Source organism: Anopheles moucheti, chromosome 2, assembly GCF_943734755.1.
Source record: "Anopheles moucheti chromosome 2, idAnoMoucSN_F20_07, whole genome shotgun sequence".
Lineage (NCBI taxonomy): Eukaryota > Metazoa > Arthropoda > Insecta > Diptera > Culicidae > Anopheles > Anopheles moucheti.
Window position 1 is genome coordinate 80,546,759 of NC_069140.1, and position 16,552 is coordinate 80,563,310.

The following is a 16,552-nucleotide window of genomic DNA, read 5'->3' on the forward strand; positions in this document are numbered from 1 at the left end:
CGTTTGAATTTGTTCTGCTTGCGTAAAGAGATTGGTATAATAGCTGTCGACGTACATTGATACAAAAAGGGGCATATTTATATTAATGTAGAACGTATTACAAAAAAGCTTCAAACACAAATTATGGCACTTGACTTAGAGGCTTAATACACACTGCATTACACACAGTAACAGCACAACAAAACAATACCGGAAACACAATGTTACGGCTAATTTTGAACAATGGTGGAAGAAAATGACTAGAAGCTGATTTCAATTTTCATTGTTCAGTAAACTGATGGTGAAATGGGTTTCGTAAAAAAAAACAATATACAACACATTTCGCTCAAACCAATGTATCAATCAATCTCATTCGTTTGCGTGTGTGTTTTTTCCCTCCTCCGTTTGCGAAAACATTTATGCACCTGTACCTTGTGTTGATTATAATTTACTCACTACCACTAATTTGGTTTAATTTTCCTTAATCGATTTATCATTTCGTTATGCTTGTTTTTTTTCTTGGGGGTGGTTTAGGGGTTTTGAGAGAGAGAGGGTGGAATAGTAATGACTAAGTGGCTATTTTTGTTTTCATTAACTGCATTATTTACGTTCACACTGATACTGGTTTAGTAGTTTTATAAGTTGAGGAAAACACGACATGTAAGTTGGTAAGTTACAACTTTTCTTGACCCTTCTGTTCTGTGTTTTTTGTTGTTGTTGCTTATTTTTGCCTTTAAAAAACTTCCCCCGCAAAAAAAAATGTCTGCCCGTTCCCGTTCACATTCACACCAAACCTCGCCACGCGATCTCTTTTTGTCGTACCATAGTGAAATGTGTCTGGCTGCCATCGCAGTTAGATTGCATTTGCGGGAAAATAATCGTTAAATGGCTATTTAGGTGGTTTCGTGTTACTTCTCGCTTCTTTACACAGACTGTTCATTAACGGCGTAAAAGCGTACCAACGAAAGTATATTAATTTTCTTTGAAAAACCATAGTTGCATTTTCATGCCGGGGTGACATTTTACATAAACACACCGATACACGCAGACGATAGGATGGCATAGGGCCAATACTTTACAGAATTCTACCGGGTGACTGTCAGGTAAACCGTCAGGTCATTAGCCATAAAACTGCTCAAAAAAGCGAGTTCGTCTCCAAACACTGCTAGATTACCTCTGGATATAAAAAAGTTTTTAATTACTTGAGACATTTAAAAAAACCCTACTCACTTCATTTGAAAGTTTGCAAACAGGCTTAGGAAAAAAAACCCAATAAGTCTTCCGCAATAGATTGAGCAAACATTGGCGCCGATTGGTGTGGGTTTCGTGAATGTTAACATAACAATCCCGAAAGCGACCGGTTTCGATGACCGGCAGAGGCGCGTCCAATTTGTTTAAAACCTAGCTACCAGTTGGATTTAGTTTTGGTGTGTGTGTGTTTTTGCTCATTATGCAAGCTTTACGAAGCTTTCACTAAAAACAAACAATAATCCAAAGCTTATCTCCGTTTCTATGCACGCAAAAAGTGGGCGAAAGCGGTACAGTGTGAACATATACACTAAACTAAAGTTTTAGAGGTTCTCCCCGGCAATTATTACTACAACACTCGCATGAAAACGCTCTTACCATCCCCCGGTAGATACACCGTTTTTAGTACGCTTGAAATGAACAAACAAATTCGTTGGCAGCCTTCACCGGACAATGGTTTCCTGTTAGTACAAACGTTATTTTTGCGGACAAATGTCGCGCGTCCTCATCATTTTGCGCTTACTCATTTCTTCCTATCAGATGCTATACGCACAGTGCTCAGACTCTTAATACATTACAAATTACTCTGTAGCCTAAACTCTATTTTCCCTGGACAGTACTGATGGAACAACATGTGTTGGCATGTATTGCTGCATCTCACGTATTGCGGTGAAGTATTAAAAACGGGCTATGAGTTTTAAACGTGCGTATCGAGTAAAGTCTTTTACCTTTACCTTTACGAAAGTGTTCATCAATTAAAGCTTCCCCGGATCTTCTGGTCAGCATTGTTTACCATAGATTATAGGTATGTTTTTTTTTTTCTATTAAAAAAGTGCACTAACTTATAGGAGCGCTTTGTATAAAAAAAAACATTCGGAAGAAATCTTTCCAAACATTCAAATAAAACGTTTAGTTCATATTGACTTGTATACTAAGAAATTACTGGTGGACAATTACTGGTACACAGTAAGGCTGAACGTATTACATACTCTGCTGTAACTGTAGTCAAATTGAACGATTTGGATAATAATCTATCGCATATAGTTGATTTTGCCATTACTTCACAATGTCACACACAGCTGACCAGGGTATAGTCTAGATAAGGGATTAAATACTAGTTTGCTATATTTATATATAGTCGTAAAAGTGTTAGACTCACACAGCTTCTCTGCTCTCGTTTGGTGACTAAAAAAGTGTGCGCAACTGTTGCATTACGTAACGCTAACTTATTGAAATGGTGCTTTCCATTATTTGGTTCGCTTGCCTAACTCAATACATATTAATATCAATGCGAAGTAAAATCGGTTTTTTTGTTTGTTATAAAATATTAGTCATATCACTAAAAAAAATATGCACAATAAACGTAAGAACCACTGCAGTCATGTTGCTTTCTGCAGCATCAGCAACGAACGGGTATAATGGTGATCATGCTGAAACCATCGACCTGAATGCATGGAACAAACGACACACAGCTGCTACTGCGAGACAAGAAATTATGTTCAAGAAGCGTTGTCAGCGCGTTGACATTTGTCTCAACCATGGTAAAATTGTTTTGCTGAAACACACTAACAAATAATGCGCTAAATTCGTGCATAGTGGCCATCGTCCTGCACGCAACCACACACCGTCGTTCATCCGGTGTGCTCGATGCAAAATCACCCGCTTACATATTGATGGCAGCATCATACTCTAGGTTTTGGGTTGGTTACAACACACATACACCATCAGCTACATCCATCGTATTTTCCTTTTGCTCAACAACTACCGGTTGATGAATGGGTTGCAGAGTGCTGCTGAGCACGGCGGAACTTAATGGCTTACAGATTACACTGCCATAGTATCGTAGGCTGTGAGTCCTGTGCTACCGGAGGCTGCTGTTTGTTTGGTGTACTTGGGTTTGACTTCGTTTCTGTTGTCGTTGCCGACGCGTGGCGGGAATGAAAAATGGGAAACAAATTTATATTAGTACATATTGAATGCCTGCAAAATAATTTACTGCAAAAGGGAAGTTAAGATTTTTTGTCACTTCATTCGTTTTCTTTGTGTACAAACTTACAATGTGCTCAGGGAACGATCCCATTTTACGTGATCGATATTTTTTCATAATGCTGTGTTTTTTATCGTATATAAAACAGCATTTTTGTATAAAATTAATCACCTTTCGCTAGTACTATTCACTTGTGTGCGTTATGTAAAAGGCTTCTTGTTCCTTTGCGCATATGTAATCTTTTAAATAATCACAACAAAACACTAATTAATACACAAACAATTATTTGAAAAAAAAAGGTTTTTGTAGACACTGTACACACAAGTGTGTCATTCATTAAAGTAAAACAGTTTATATTTACACAAAGACGAAAATAAAAAAGGAACACAAACACACACGTATAGACGAACACACGAAACACGATAATAATTGCTTCGAGGCAAACGATTTGAAAAAACAAATAATAAATAAAAAGATTGATGCAATAATTATCTGCCTTTTGCTCTAGTTTTTTCCGTCTAATACTTACGCAATTAGTGACAAATGAAGGACCTCTAAAAATGAATGCCTAATGCATAACCTGTTCATCAATCTGTACATTACTAATTACATTACTAATAGAACAGGCTAAAAAACGAAATTAATAACCGCATCGCCATGCACTGTAAAAGCACAAAACAAACCAAATATCCACATCCCATTATGAATATCATTACAACTAATATTCTAACTACACATAAACACACACACACGCACCTGTCCCATTTCCCAAAACATAAAACACATAATTACCTTTTCAATAATTTCTCTGTTTCGTCACCGTTAATAGCATCGTTGGATTTCGATGAAGCTGTTTTGATTCAATAACATTTCGTGTTTACAAAGAGACGAATACATTTGGACGTGGACAGAAAACAAAAAAAGAAAGGAAGAAAAATCATAAAATATGAAGAGATTTGAAAAAAAACCCATAAGTATAAGTATTTGTTAAAGTTTGACAGTATATAAATATATGACAATGAAAGGCACCAGCAGATGCTTGCTGCGATATGATGTGACTAAATGCCATATATAATGGTTAGGGTGTGACTGAGGATCATTATCAAATAAAACTTTTTTCAAAAAAAATCAGCATAGGAGTTATCACACAATAAAGCTTATCTTCTAAAAAAAAACACACACACACATTGTTATGCAGTATTGCTACACATGAAACGCAAATGCATGCAAGAAAAACGGGGGATGCAATTAAAACGATAATCACTAATCGGAGGAATGTTAACACTGATATTAGATAAACATGAAGAGATGATAAAATGACTGTTTAACGCCTGCAAATTATAACGTATGTTGCGTATTAAAATTCATCAGATAAATATTTGTTTGTAAATATAGCTTTTTTTAAAGCAATACGGCCTGGCCGTTTTTCTTAGATAAAAAAATGTAAGCCTTTTTCTTTAATTTTAATAACTATCGTGGCATATTTTCAGTACGATTAAATAATGATTTTGCTCGAACGTGCAGTGAGCCATAACACGTTAAAATAATTACTTTAAGCAACTTGGGCAGTTGCTGAATCTAGGAACTTCAGTAAAAACTCTAGCGAAATGAAAAAAACTCACTTCAGCTTCAGTACCTTTTTGATTTTGATTGATTTGAGCAATTGATTTTTCAGTACCTTTTTGATTTGATCAATTGATTTTTAAATGATTTTTTTTTTATTTCTAAAAGATTGATACGCAAAACAAAAAAATGTCAGAAGGTGAATATGATTGCGTAGCGACATGATGATGTTCGGTTGATTCGTAACAGGACGAACGATCATGAGTTACTATTAGATTGTTTGCTAGGTATGGTGGTGAGGTAAATGACGACAGATGCAAACCATGGGTGAGCACAACATGTTATGAGCGATCGATCGACATCATGAAGGGAATATGCATTATACTGAACTGGTGAAATAGTATTGCAGGCACACCAACTAACACGCCGGCAACTCACCCTCAGATGGTTCTGCCAATAGTGTCACCAATAATGAAGGATTGCATATCGATATCACATAGCGTTACAAATCGATTGGAATTGTGAGTTCAATGGTCATTTTTGTAGCGGAAAACCGGGCCAAAAAAGATATAGAAAAGTTAAAACAGAGCTAGCGTTAGACGGGAGCGATTATTGAGCGGATTGCTAACGGTAGGAGAAGATTTGTGTTGTGGCAGCTGGTACATTCTTTAACGCACACTCGTTTCGTCGTTGATATTTTAAAAACCATTCTTCTGGCTCCTAGACATTCACTGCTCCCTTCGCTACTTACCTCCATAGTTCCCACGCGGACCATTGTCGCGGTCACATTCGGCTTCGGATATTTCATTGCTCTCCTTGGAATCGTTAAAGGACGAGTTGCTCGTATCGTGGTTGCGCGGTGGCGGTGGTGGCGGTTCCGGCGAACCAACGCTGCGGCGGCCTACCGAGCCTCGCGAACCATAATGTTCGTACGGTGTGCCATAGTTGCCACCGTACTGCGAACCGTACTGATCATCTTCCGGTGCACAATTGGCCGGATCGTCGTACTCAGGTCCCGGGCCACAGTACAGCGAACCGCCCTGCGAGTTGATGCGTGTGTAACGTCGCTAAAACGAGGCAAAACAAATCAAGCATTAACATTTCTGCGTGAAGGGGAAAGAGTTTACACCGCACTTACATATTGATCTTCCTCAGCACAGTTGGCCGGATCGTCATATTCCGGAGCCGGTGTGTAGATGCTGCTCTGGCCTCCTTGGCTATTTTTGCGTGCATAGCGATTCTGTCGTGGCTAAAAACGTTAGGAACTGATTATTCTCGCACGGGGACCGGGGCGTATCGATTGGAACCCCCACAGGCTATACATTACCATTGATTGCGAACCGGATCGTGAGTGTACGTGGCTGGGAACCTGCATTGCCATGCTGGATCCCATTGTGCCCATATGTCCGGGACCGCCCATACCATTCTGATGCGGGAAGGTTTGGAAGTTCATTGCCTTCGTCGGGTCCATCTCCTCCCGGAAGCCAAGCAGATGGAACGTTGCGTACGGACAAATCTCATCCTCCATGCCTAGTGTAACGCAATAACGACAAACAAACGAACCGTTAATTCACATGTAACGCTCAGTAACGCGTTTCACTAAAAATATGGTGGTTAGTATCACAATGCATCCCAACTATACTGTCTTACAATATATCGTTAGTATCTGGTAAAATCACACAATAGACCAATAGTTTTGTACGCCTTACCCTTGTCTTTATTACGCCCGGTAGGAGGTTAGTGGATTGTTTACGAACGGTGAGAAATTTATGTGTTCAAATATTATTTGTTTTCCAATCGGTTAGACGTGTTTACACAGTGAACATTTAGGAAAGAGATAGAAAGATAGGTTTAAAACGTGTAATCTAATACGTATTTGTAAAGTCATAGTGTTTGCAAGCAAGCAATGTTAAAATACAGGAGGAAAACAATAGAAAAATGTAAACCAATCGAACTAAATGCCAATGTTACACCTACAAAAACCAATCATTCAAGTGTGTCAGGGTGATGGGTACATGAATAAAAACACCAGAAGGATCATAGAAAACTTTACCATAACACGCCGGTGGATGGTTGAAACGTCTTGGCAATGGTGGTGGAGCCTTCTTCAGTTCTTCGTACAACGGACGTCGCGGGTCCCAAGTGGTATGGTTCGATTTTATGGAAGGATTATGGCCTAATTTGACACAATACAAATTATATTCAAATTTATGAACGATGAAAACTTATAATTGCGAAATGTTAAATAATACGTTGATGGATGTCCGAAACAAAAAAAAGTACCAGTAGTAATAGATAACACTATAATGCAACCACAACTTAATCGTATAGGGTAACAACATATAAAAAGCAACTGGATCGAATGACACGGAGAAGTCATTTTTTCTAGAATTCGATAATAACCATTTAAATAAAACACATTCTCAGCACATGTATCATGAATCATGGTTTAAAGTATAATAAATACGAAGTATATCAATGCAGCAATTAAACAAAGTTGACGATTCACGATGAAAGCAATAACAAATAGAAAAACTTGCCAAGGTACTTATAAACCATCGACAGTGGGAATGGTGAAAAAGTCGCAACAAGCGTCACACCTAAACATATAATAAAATGGCAATAATCTACGCGAGACTGTTTAATTACATTTCGCACTTTACCATACTTACAATTACGATGATGATAACGTTTCGTTTGAGCAGGTTTAGAATGCAAGGCAGCAATGAAATTACCATAACCTAACCTCAACCAAACCGCGCCCCAAAGTACAAGTTTACCTACAGCGGTTATACTCACTTATTACTGTTCCACGCTTGACGCGATCACAGGTATTGTAGTTGGAGCCCGGTACCGGTGGTAGCTTACGGTTCGGCGGTGCAATGTAACCCAGCTCGTCGCGTATATCCGGTCGCCTCTTGTCCAGTGTAGCTGCTCCCGCCGGTCCCATCGACTGATTGTACACGACATCGTCTTGATGATGAAGTAAAATAATACACGTTATTCAACGATAATTGTACCCATCTAAACATCTACGCAAGGGTTAAATTCTGTCACTTTTGTGCGGTTGGGCAGGCAAAGGTGCATGTAACAGCGTCCCTTTAATCCCAACACTTTGCCAAACGGCAGAAACACATCCAACGACACAAACAATAATGGCTATGAAACCTACAGTATACATCCTTCGGTCCGCATCGGGGATCATCGTCTCGGCGTCGGGAGATTGCTACGCAAATGACTAGTACACCTACCGCCACCACGATCACGGTTGCGATCAGTGGTACCATAACGTTCAGGTCTATCCAGTGCGGTATCCACGGCGGGTACATGGTACCAGGCTGAACCGAGCCGAAGCTTGGCGCAACCGTGCCTGCGTCGATGCATTATTGTTTGTTTCGTTGGTGTTTACAATTGGGTGTATTGTTTGCGCAATAGAACAACGACATTCACAAATAACACAAGTGGCGCATCCAGCAATGGTTCCCGTTAAGGAAAATCCATTTCAAAGTATTAAACGTGATATAGTGACATTCCCAATTGCAAGTGCAGTGACAGAATCGCCCGAAATAGATAATTTAGATAACGAGGCAATGCAATGCAGAGAAAAAGGAGAAAGAGAAAAGAGAGAGAAAAAAAAGAGAGATGGTCTAAAATCAGTATACCTTTGCTAGTGTTGCCTTTGCTACGCAGTATACATATAACAATAATCGCAATTATAATAACAAGTAAAGCGGCTACGACTGGCACTACTAAGTTCAAATTGGAAAGGATGATACGGATCGTGTCCTCAGCCGTTAGCTCGGGTATATCGCGTGTGGGTGCGATTGTCCCTGAAACAACCAATCAGAAAGAGAAGAAGAAAGAGAGATTGAGGGGATACATTAATAGTTAGTTTTTCTTCTGATTTACAAAAAAAACACAACTTGGATTTGACGGGCAAAACTGAACACAATTGGCTTTTGCTTATGAAACGGTTTTACACATCATATCAATCACACTACACAGACGTTCGAAAAAAATGAAATGGAATAATTCGGGAAGAAAACAATGGTCATCTGGTCGTCATTCGACGATTGTGTGTACATCAATTTCCATCAATCTTTGCTGAGTCGAATCAAAGTTTCCAAATTTTTTAAACATATTAAGGACATTAAATGAGCGTGCCTCGGATCGGAAAGGCTACAGTTTACTTCGCCATTTTGGGGCACGTGTTGTGTTTCCGGGTTAAAGAAAACTAGTAACATGACATACATGTAACAACGGTAACAAATAATTATTAAGTTATAGTAACATTGTCTAACGTAATACTAGCAACAACTACAACGGGGCTAATAGAGATAAAAACATTCAAGGAAACATGGCAAGCTGTATGGAACGTGTGCATAGAACTGGAAATATAACGAGTAAATCGTGCCTATTCGTAACATACATAGCATCATCTATCGGAATAGTAATTGGATAAAAAAGTGTTAAAAACTACAACAAAAAACCATTGAAATGTGACTTATGCACACAATGTTTTCTAGGCTGCTATAAGATTAGATGAGGATGATGGTAGCAAATGGAATAAATAAAAACGAAAACTATCAAATAATATAGTTCGAAACATCCTCTCTTACTGTTCGTATTACTTTTTCCGTTTCAAATAGACATAATAAGAATGTCGTGAGGTAGGTACTCGCGTAATTTTGTTTATGGGTAAAGTTACTTCAGTTTTCTCAGCTAGCGTTGAGGAAATTATATTCAGAAATTAATAGGAATGTTACTTAAACGAAATTTGTGTAAAGTCCAATGCGGAAACGTGTGTTTGTGTGTGTCCTGATATTATGTATCCTGTTCTATATTATTTTCAAATTCTGAAATACTCACAATGATGTTAGTGTAAAGACTTCTTTCTGGGTATTTTTAAATATAAATTGATGCGCTTATCCGTGTAGTGTTTTCGAATGTTCAAATATGTTTCTTATACACCTCATATTGTGCAAAATTGATTCGCGCAATATGTTCTATTACCAAGAGTATCTATTTCAACTGTTGTTTCTAAGCTTTAGGTAATAATGCAATCATAAAACAACTAGTGTAATGGGTATGTTTGTAAAATGGATTATCTCTCTTGAGGACAAAACAGAAAACTATCTTGGCTTGCTCCAGTTGCTTTCTGATGGTTGTTTCAGAGATATTTCATATAAATGACGATTAAAATTAATTAAATCTAAAATACAATGGTTGAGAAAACAAAACTTAAACAATGGTTAATGTAAGTTGAAACAAAACAATTAAAATTTAATTTGCCTGCACTGTCCGGCCTTAAACGACCAGGTATGAATACGTTATACACTTAATATATTTCTAGCCATTTTAACAAAACAAAAGAGAATGAAAACCAAAATTATTTAAAAGCAATATTAACTTCTGCAAATTATAAAACGACACAATACCAAAAGAAAACAAAACAAAAATAAGAAAATAATCATTTTGATGTGTTCATCAAATTTATTACACAAACGGTTGAATCGAAGTGATACCGAATCGTGAAATGTGATGTATTTGATAGTCAAATACTGTATTTATGTTTGTTTAATGAAAATTGTATGACCGATCTGATAAGCATACCTCAAAATTATAAAATAATAATCCTATTACAAAGTTAATTACCGTCACATAACAAAGCATTATTTTTGTAACGAAAAAGTCTTACCTCCCGACATGGTAAGGGTAGCGAATTCATATTCGGCAACAGTAAATCCGGCATTGTTGTGCGCCGTGACGCGAAGATTGTACCAGGTGGCAGGTTCAAGATCCAACACTACGAAGTTTCCACCCGGCTTAACGTTGTTCGAAATCTGGTTCCAATCAATTTGATCCCTAAAACGAACATATGCGTTCATATATAAAGTGAAAATAAACTAAATATATCAATTCTGCGTACGTACTTCTTTTTGTGCTCAACTACAAAATGAGACATTCGACATCCACCATCCTTCCACGCGGGAAGATGCAACGTGATCGAGTTCGATGAAACTTCGATGAATCGTGACTTTTCCGGCAGGAGTGGTTTCGAACCTTTTGTACGCGTGTTCAAAATATCGGACGGTTCTCCTGCACCAATAGTGTTGTAAGCCGTTGCGTACACCTGATAACGTGATCCACAGTACAGTTTTTCAATTGTGTATTTCGGTGCCTCCAGCGCAACATCGATTGTTTCCCATTCGCCGAACTCGGGTTTGTAATGCAGCGTGTAACCCTGCAGAGGTGCGGTATCCGATTCATGTGGCTTCAACTTAACCGACAGCGAATCCGTGGTTGTTGCCGTAAGCGTAAGCTGTGGCGATTGCGGAGGGGCCAGTACAATCAGCCGATGTGTAATCGAATCTTTGGCGATCGAATTTTCCGCGGTACAGGTATAGTCACCTGCATCCTGACGAATAACGTCCTTGATGAACAATGATCCTTCGGGCAGCTGACGGATGCGTTCGTTCGGTACAAACTCTACACCCTTAATCTTCCAGGTAATGTCCGGCGTTGGAGAGCCCACAGCCAAACACGGTAGTTTAGCATCCTCCTTGAACGTGGCCGTAAACTTATCATCGAACGAAGCGATCTTGGCGGGCACCTTATCGCTCGGCATGGCGGACAGTGTTTTGGAGGATTGACCCTCGCCGATAGTAGTGGAAGCCGTCACCCAGAATTCGTACTTTTGATTTTTCTCCAATCCCGATGCTTCATAGTTTATTTGGAACGATGGCACCTTGTAGCTTTTCGGTTCTTGCTCTCCACTCTTGATGTACACGGTGTACTGCAAAATCAAACCGTTGGGTTGTGCCGGTGGTTGCCAAGAAACAAGAATTGATCCTTCGGACATTACCAGAGCCTTTACAGCGGTCGGTGCTTCCGGGACGTCCTGTTCCGTTTGACAGTGGATCGGCGCACTGCGCACGCCATCACCACCAGAGGTCGTTGCCAGCACTTGCATCGTGTAGTTGGTGTATTTTTTCAAACCATGCAAAACCGTATCACTGGAAGCCGTCTTCTTGTAATCCTTGTTCTTATCGTTATTCCACAGATCGCTGGGTGCGTACACCACCTTGTAACCCTTGATGACACCGTTCGCCGATTCCAAAGGTGGGCTTACCCAAGACACACGGATCGTCTGCGAGGTCAGCGTTGTGCACATCGTATCGCTTGGTGGCTGATCTGGTGTACCTTCCGCCGTGTATTGCTTCTCTTCGTCACTCATCGGACCAGCACCAACCTTGTTGAACGCTTGGATTACAATCGAATACTGCGTATAGGTCTTCAGGTTATTGATCTCCAGGCTGTGTTCCTTGCCTTCTCCACCCTCGGGCGAATAGTTCACGGTTTCGTATACGTACAGAGTGTTCAGGGAGGCCTGTTTGTATCCTACATAGTATCCCAAAATGTCCCCATTCCATTCGGCGCGAGCCGGAGCTTTCCAGCTGACGCGCAGTGTTGCCTGGTTAATGGCTTCCACTTTGATTGCCTGTGGTTTACCGGATGGAGCCTCTTCAGCCGTTATGATCGTTACCACATCCGAAGGATCCGACACGCCGATATCGTTCTCCGCTACGATGCGAATATTGTACGTTGTGGCGGGGCTTAGCTTCTGCACCTGAGCCTCATTCGTGTCTCCGGGCACAATCACTCGATCGATATCATTTTCCCACGATCCCCGCGATCGTTTGAACTCAATAATGTAACGCTTCAGCGGAGAGTTACCATCGTACGGTTTGGCCCAGCTCAACTGCACAGTTCGGCCCGATTTGTCCAACACCTTCAGCGCGTACGGCATCTCTGGTGGTTCCTGAATGATCATGTTGATGCTCGTATCATCGCTACCGAACGCATTCGTCGCCATGCAGGTGAACAGTGCCGAGTCGCTTCGTTCCGTGCGCTTGATGGAAAGGCTTGAGGTAACACCGTTGGGCAGAATTTCCTCACGAATCGTGTACCGATTGTCCGACTTCGGGTCCAGGCGAATGTTGTTCATGTTCCACAGGATGCCAATCGGTTTCTCACCCTTTGCTTCACACTGCAGCACGGACGGTTCACCACGGCGGGCTGTTTGATTGCGCAGCTTCTCTACGAATTCTGGTGGCGCTTGTACGGTGATCAGCGTGACCGCACTCAAACCGGATCCGATTCCGTTAATGGCTTCGCACAAATAATATCCTTCGTTCGATTTCTGGATGTTTTGAATGAACAGTGATCCTTCTTCCACACGAATGCTTGAATCATTCGACCGTAGATCCTTATATTCGCCGGGAGTGTCTCCTGCAATGAAATGGGATCTGTTAACACACTGTTTGTTTCGCTGGACACTACCGCCTGCATACATACCCACTGCCTTCTTCCAGGTGACCTGTGGCTTAGGGAAACCATCCGCTTTACATTCTACCTTGGCGTTCGAACCCTGTGCAAAGGCCTTATCAGTTGGTTCAAGAATCCATCTTGGAGGTACTGTTGTACAGTAAACAGATCAGCAAACGATACCGGTTTGAAGATAAACAAAACATAGTTAGAAGACATTCCATTTTTCATCCCACATTTATTAGTTTGGTCCACAGGGATCATTCATGATGTGAATTTTGTTTCACCACTTGTTTTTCCTTGCAAAAGCGCTTACACAAAGAGATTCAAATGCTGTTTAAAGGCTACTGAGCCATAAAGGCATTCAAAAACATGAAACAAAATTACTTCGGACGTGCGAATATATGTGCGTGCGACATATATCGACATCATAAATGAATCAACCAAACCAATAACATTGTGGGTCGCAATAACTGTAAGAAAGCAATAATTGGGACAACTTAAAATTGGGAGGGAAAATTAAGGATATGCATGCACTACGCGGTGCTATTGCGAATGAGTACTCCCTTATCTTACAGGCGTAATATAACGGAGACACATTCGAAATGCACTCTTTTCTACAACCAAAAAATGGGAACTGGGATGTGGAACAGATGGAGGGTAAAAGGATAGCCCCATGATCGCCCTAACAACAGACAGTAGACAGCGAAGAGAAGTGCTTTCTGTGAAGGATAGGAGTAGGAATTTGTTGGGATCTGTTGAAGGGATGTCGAAAGCACTTGTTGCAGCAAAGAAAGAAGAACAACGATGGGGTTTGAGTGAAATCTCTAACGTTGCGTTATAGTGTTGGGTGAATCAGATTTAGATTCATGAATCGAAAAGAATTTTTGAACTGAATGAAAGAATCTGAATTTCTGTTTCAAATATCCATTCATTCTCAAAAATCGTTGAATTCTTTAAGAATCATGAATCATCCAAGATTCATGACTCTTCTACGAGACATGAATCCCTTAAAGAATCATGAATTATCCAAGATTCATGACTCTTCAAACACGCACGAATCCTTTAAAAATCACTAATCAAGCAAGATTCAGGACTTGGAACGAAAGTGGAACGAATCCTTAAAGATTCATGATTCCTCAGGTTCAAATGTCAAAAATGGTCTTCAACTGCCATTTCATTTAAGGCTTTAAGGAACTTTAGCCGCCACTGCTCTGAGGATTAATTATTCTTTTGGGAGCCGATCTCTGATTTGAATAACTCCTCACTTCTCCTTCATATAAATGATTCGTCTCAAAAGATTCATTGAACATAACACTATTAAGTTATGTTTTCGTACAGCTGTTGCTGATAGTTAGAATACCTTCATACCGACGAAGATCATCAAAGTACCAGAATACTGTAATTTATTTTAGTACTGAAAAGTAGACACCAGGGAACGGACGAAACAGGACACCTAATACATGATACCGCCGCCATTAACGCCATCATCAGTAGAGTAAAACATCCCACTAACCCTTTACGATCAGTTCGACAGTAGCTATCGTCGCAGATGCCTCATTCATGGCCTGACAGGTGTAATTTCCCGCATGGGCACCACGTACCGCCTCGATGCTCAGCGTACTGCCACGTTTTCGCGTCTCAATCCGCACACCCGGGATGTGCTTCGAATGGAGATTCACTTCACCATTGTACAACCACACAAAATCGACGGGGAGATCACCATGCACCACGGTACAGATGAGCTGAAAGAACTCGTCGACAAACGTCGGATTGTCGCCCGTATTTATGAGCGATATTTTAGGTGGAACTAAAAACAGGGAGAGAGGACAACATACAACAACGAGAGGTTAGAGAGCCATCAACATCTGAATACCGTTCACGATCAGTTGCTCCGTATGTTCGGCAACACCGGCAGCATTGGTGGCACGGCAGGTGTAGTTGCCAGCGTGACTTCCCGTGATTCCTTCAATGCTTAGCGCTTTGGCACGCTTCCCGAACGCCATCGCTGTTATGCCGTGCAGACTGTCAATCGTGCTAATCGCATGCCCATCGTACAGCCAATCAATCATCATGGGAAAATCGCCCGATATTACACTGCACTGGATCGATGCCGATTCGCCATAGTTCATTGGATCAGCTCCAAAGCTGAATGGTAGTATTTTGGGTGGAACTTTTACCAAGCGAAGGAGTAATTTAAAAGGATGCAATGGAGGAAGAAACGAAAGGTTGGAAAACCTATGTCAGTAACCGAAAGTCTACAAACCATTAACAATAAGCTCTGCCGTGTGGTATGCCGAGCTGGCCCTATTGGTAGCTCTGCAAGTGTAGTTGCCAGCATATCGTTCATCGACACCGTCTATCGCAAGGGCCTTAGTACGCTTGCCAAAGTCGGCTATATTTACACTATCGCTAAAGGATGCTTTCGCGATGGAGGCATTGTTAAACAACCATTCTATCATTATTGGCATATCTCCAGAGATGACACTACACTGGACGGATGCGGAATCACCGTAGTTGAGTGCGTCTTCACCGAACACAAACGGAGCTATCTTTGGAGGGGCTTTTTGAAAGAAAAGAACACCGCATCATACAGCATTAACTACCAGCGAAAAAGCAAGGACTTGGACAGGAGGATCTTAAACCATAACATTACAAAAGCAGAATGAAGCACAACTCTTCCACCAAGGATTTCCTAACCGTTAACGTTCAGTATCGCTGAAAAGGTTGCCACCTCGGCCTGATTTGTTGCACGACACGTGTAGTTGCCGACATGCCGCTCGTTAACACCGTCAATTGAGAGCGCTTTAGCTTTCTTGCCGAAATCTGCCTGATTAATGTTGTAGAACGGATCCAACTGATCCACAGCGACCTCATTGAGATACCACTCGATTTTGATTGGAAAGTCGCCGGACGTTATGCTACAGTAGATCAATGCCGAATCGCCATAATTCAAGGGTTCATCACCGAACGTAAAAGGAGCTATTTTTGGAGGAACTGAAATGTGCCAAATGTTTGGGACCATATCAACATTTTTAATGAAAATTGAATGAAGATCAGTGCGCCTCTACAAGAGAACATTAATTGGAATTATTAGACAACTGTATTCGTTAGCTGTGGCGTATTGAAGACAATTCAAGACACTTGAGAATATTAAAAACGTTTGAATGGTACAGGAGTTGAAGCCTTGGAGAGGTTAATGAAAGCAACAAATAAAAAGTATAGTTACGAATAACTAAATTCTATGCAAACCATTAACTAGCAACTCCGTCGTAAAAGACACTGTATCCGCTCTGTTTTGTGCCTCACACGTATAGTTGCCCGCGTGTCGTCCATGCACGGAATCAATGTTCAGCACACTCAGTCGCTTGCCAATGCTCGTGATCGTGACGGTATGGTCGTCTATTAAATACCCATTGAAATACCACCTAATCGAGAGTGGAAAGT

General features: G+C 40.7%; 1 protein-coding gene across 1 annotated transcript in view; it reads right to left on the minus strand.

The window, feature by feature from the left end:
• Positions 1–373: 373 nt before the first annotated feature.
• Positions 374–16,552, minus strand: part of LOC128309485 (cell adhesion molecule Dscam2) — a 54,872-nt gene continuing 38,693 nt past the window's right edge. Inside the window, exons 11-22 of the mRNA XM_053045886.1 lie at positions 13,136–13,255; positions 10,711–13,069; positions 10,476–10,642; positions 7,950–8,147; positions 7,577–7,750; positions 6,831–6,953; positions 6,105–6,307; positions 5,916–6,017; positions 5,529–5,844; positions 5,216–5,227; positions 4,007–4,064; positions 374–3,136 (exon numbers count right to left, since the gene is read on the minus strand). Coding sequence (XP_052901846.1) covers positions 3,052–3,136; positions 4,007–4,064; positions 5,216–5,227; positions 5,529–5,844; positions 5,916–6,017; positions 6,105–6,307; positions 6,831–6,953; positions 7,577–7,750; positions 7,950–8,147; positions 10,476–10,642; positions 10,711–13,069; positions 13,136–13,255 — 3,917 coding nt within the window. The 3' untranslated portion in view covers positions 374–3,051. The remainder of the gene's footprint in view (positions 3,137–4,006; positions 4,065–5,215; positions 5,228–5,528; positions 5,845–5,915; positions 6,018–6,104; positions 6,308–6,830; positions 6,954–7,576; positions 7,751–7,949; positions 8,148–10,475; positions 10,643–10,710; positions 13,070–13,135; positions 13,256–16,552) is intronic.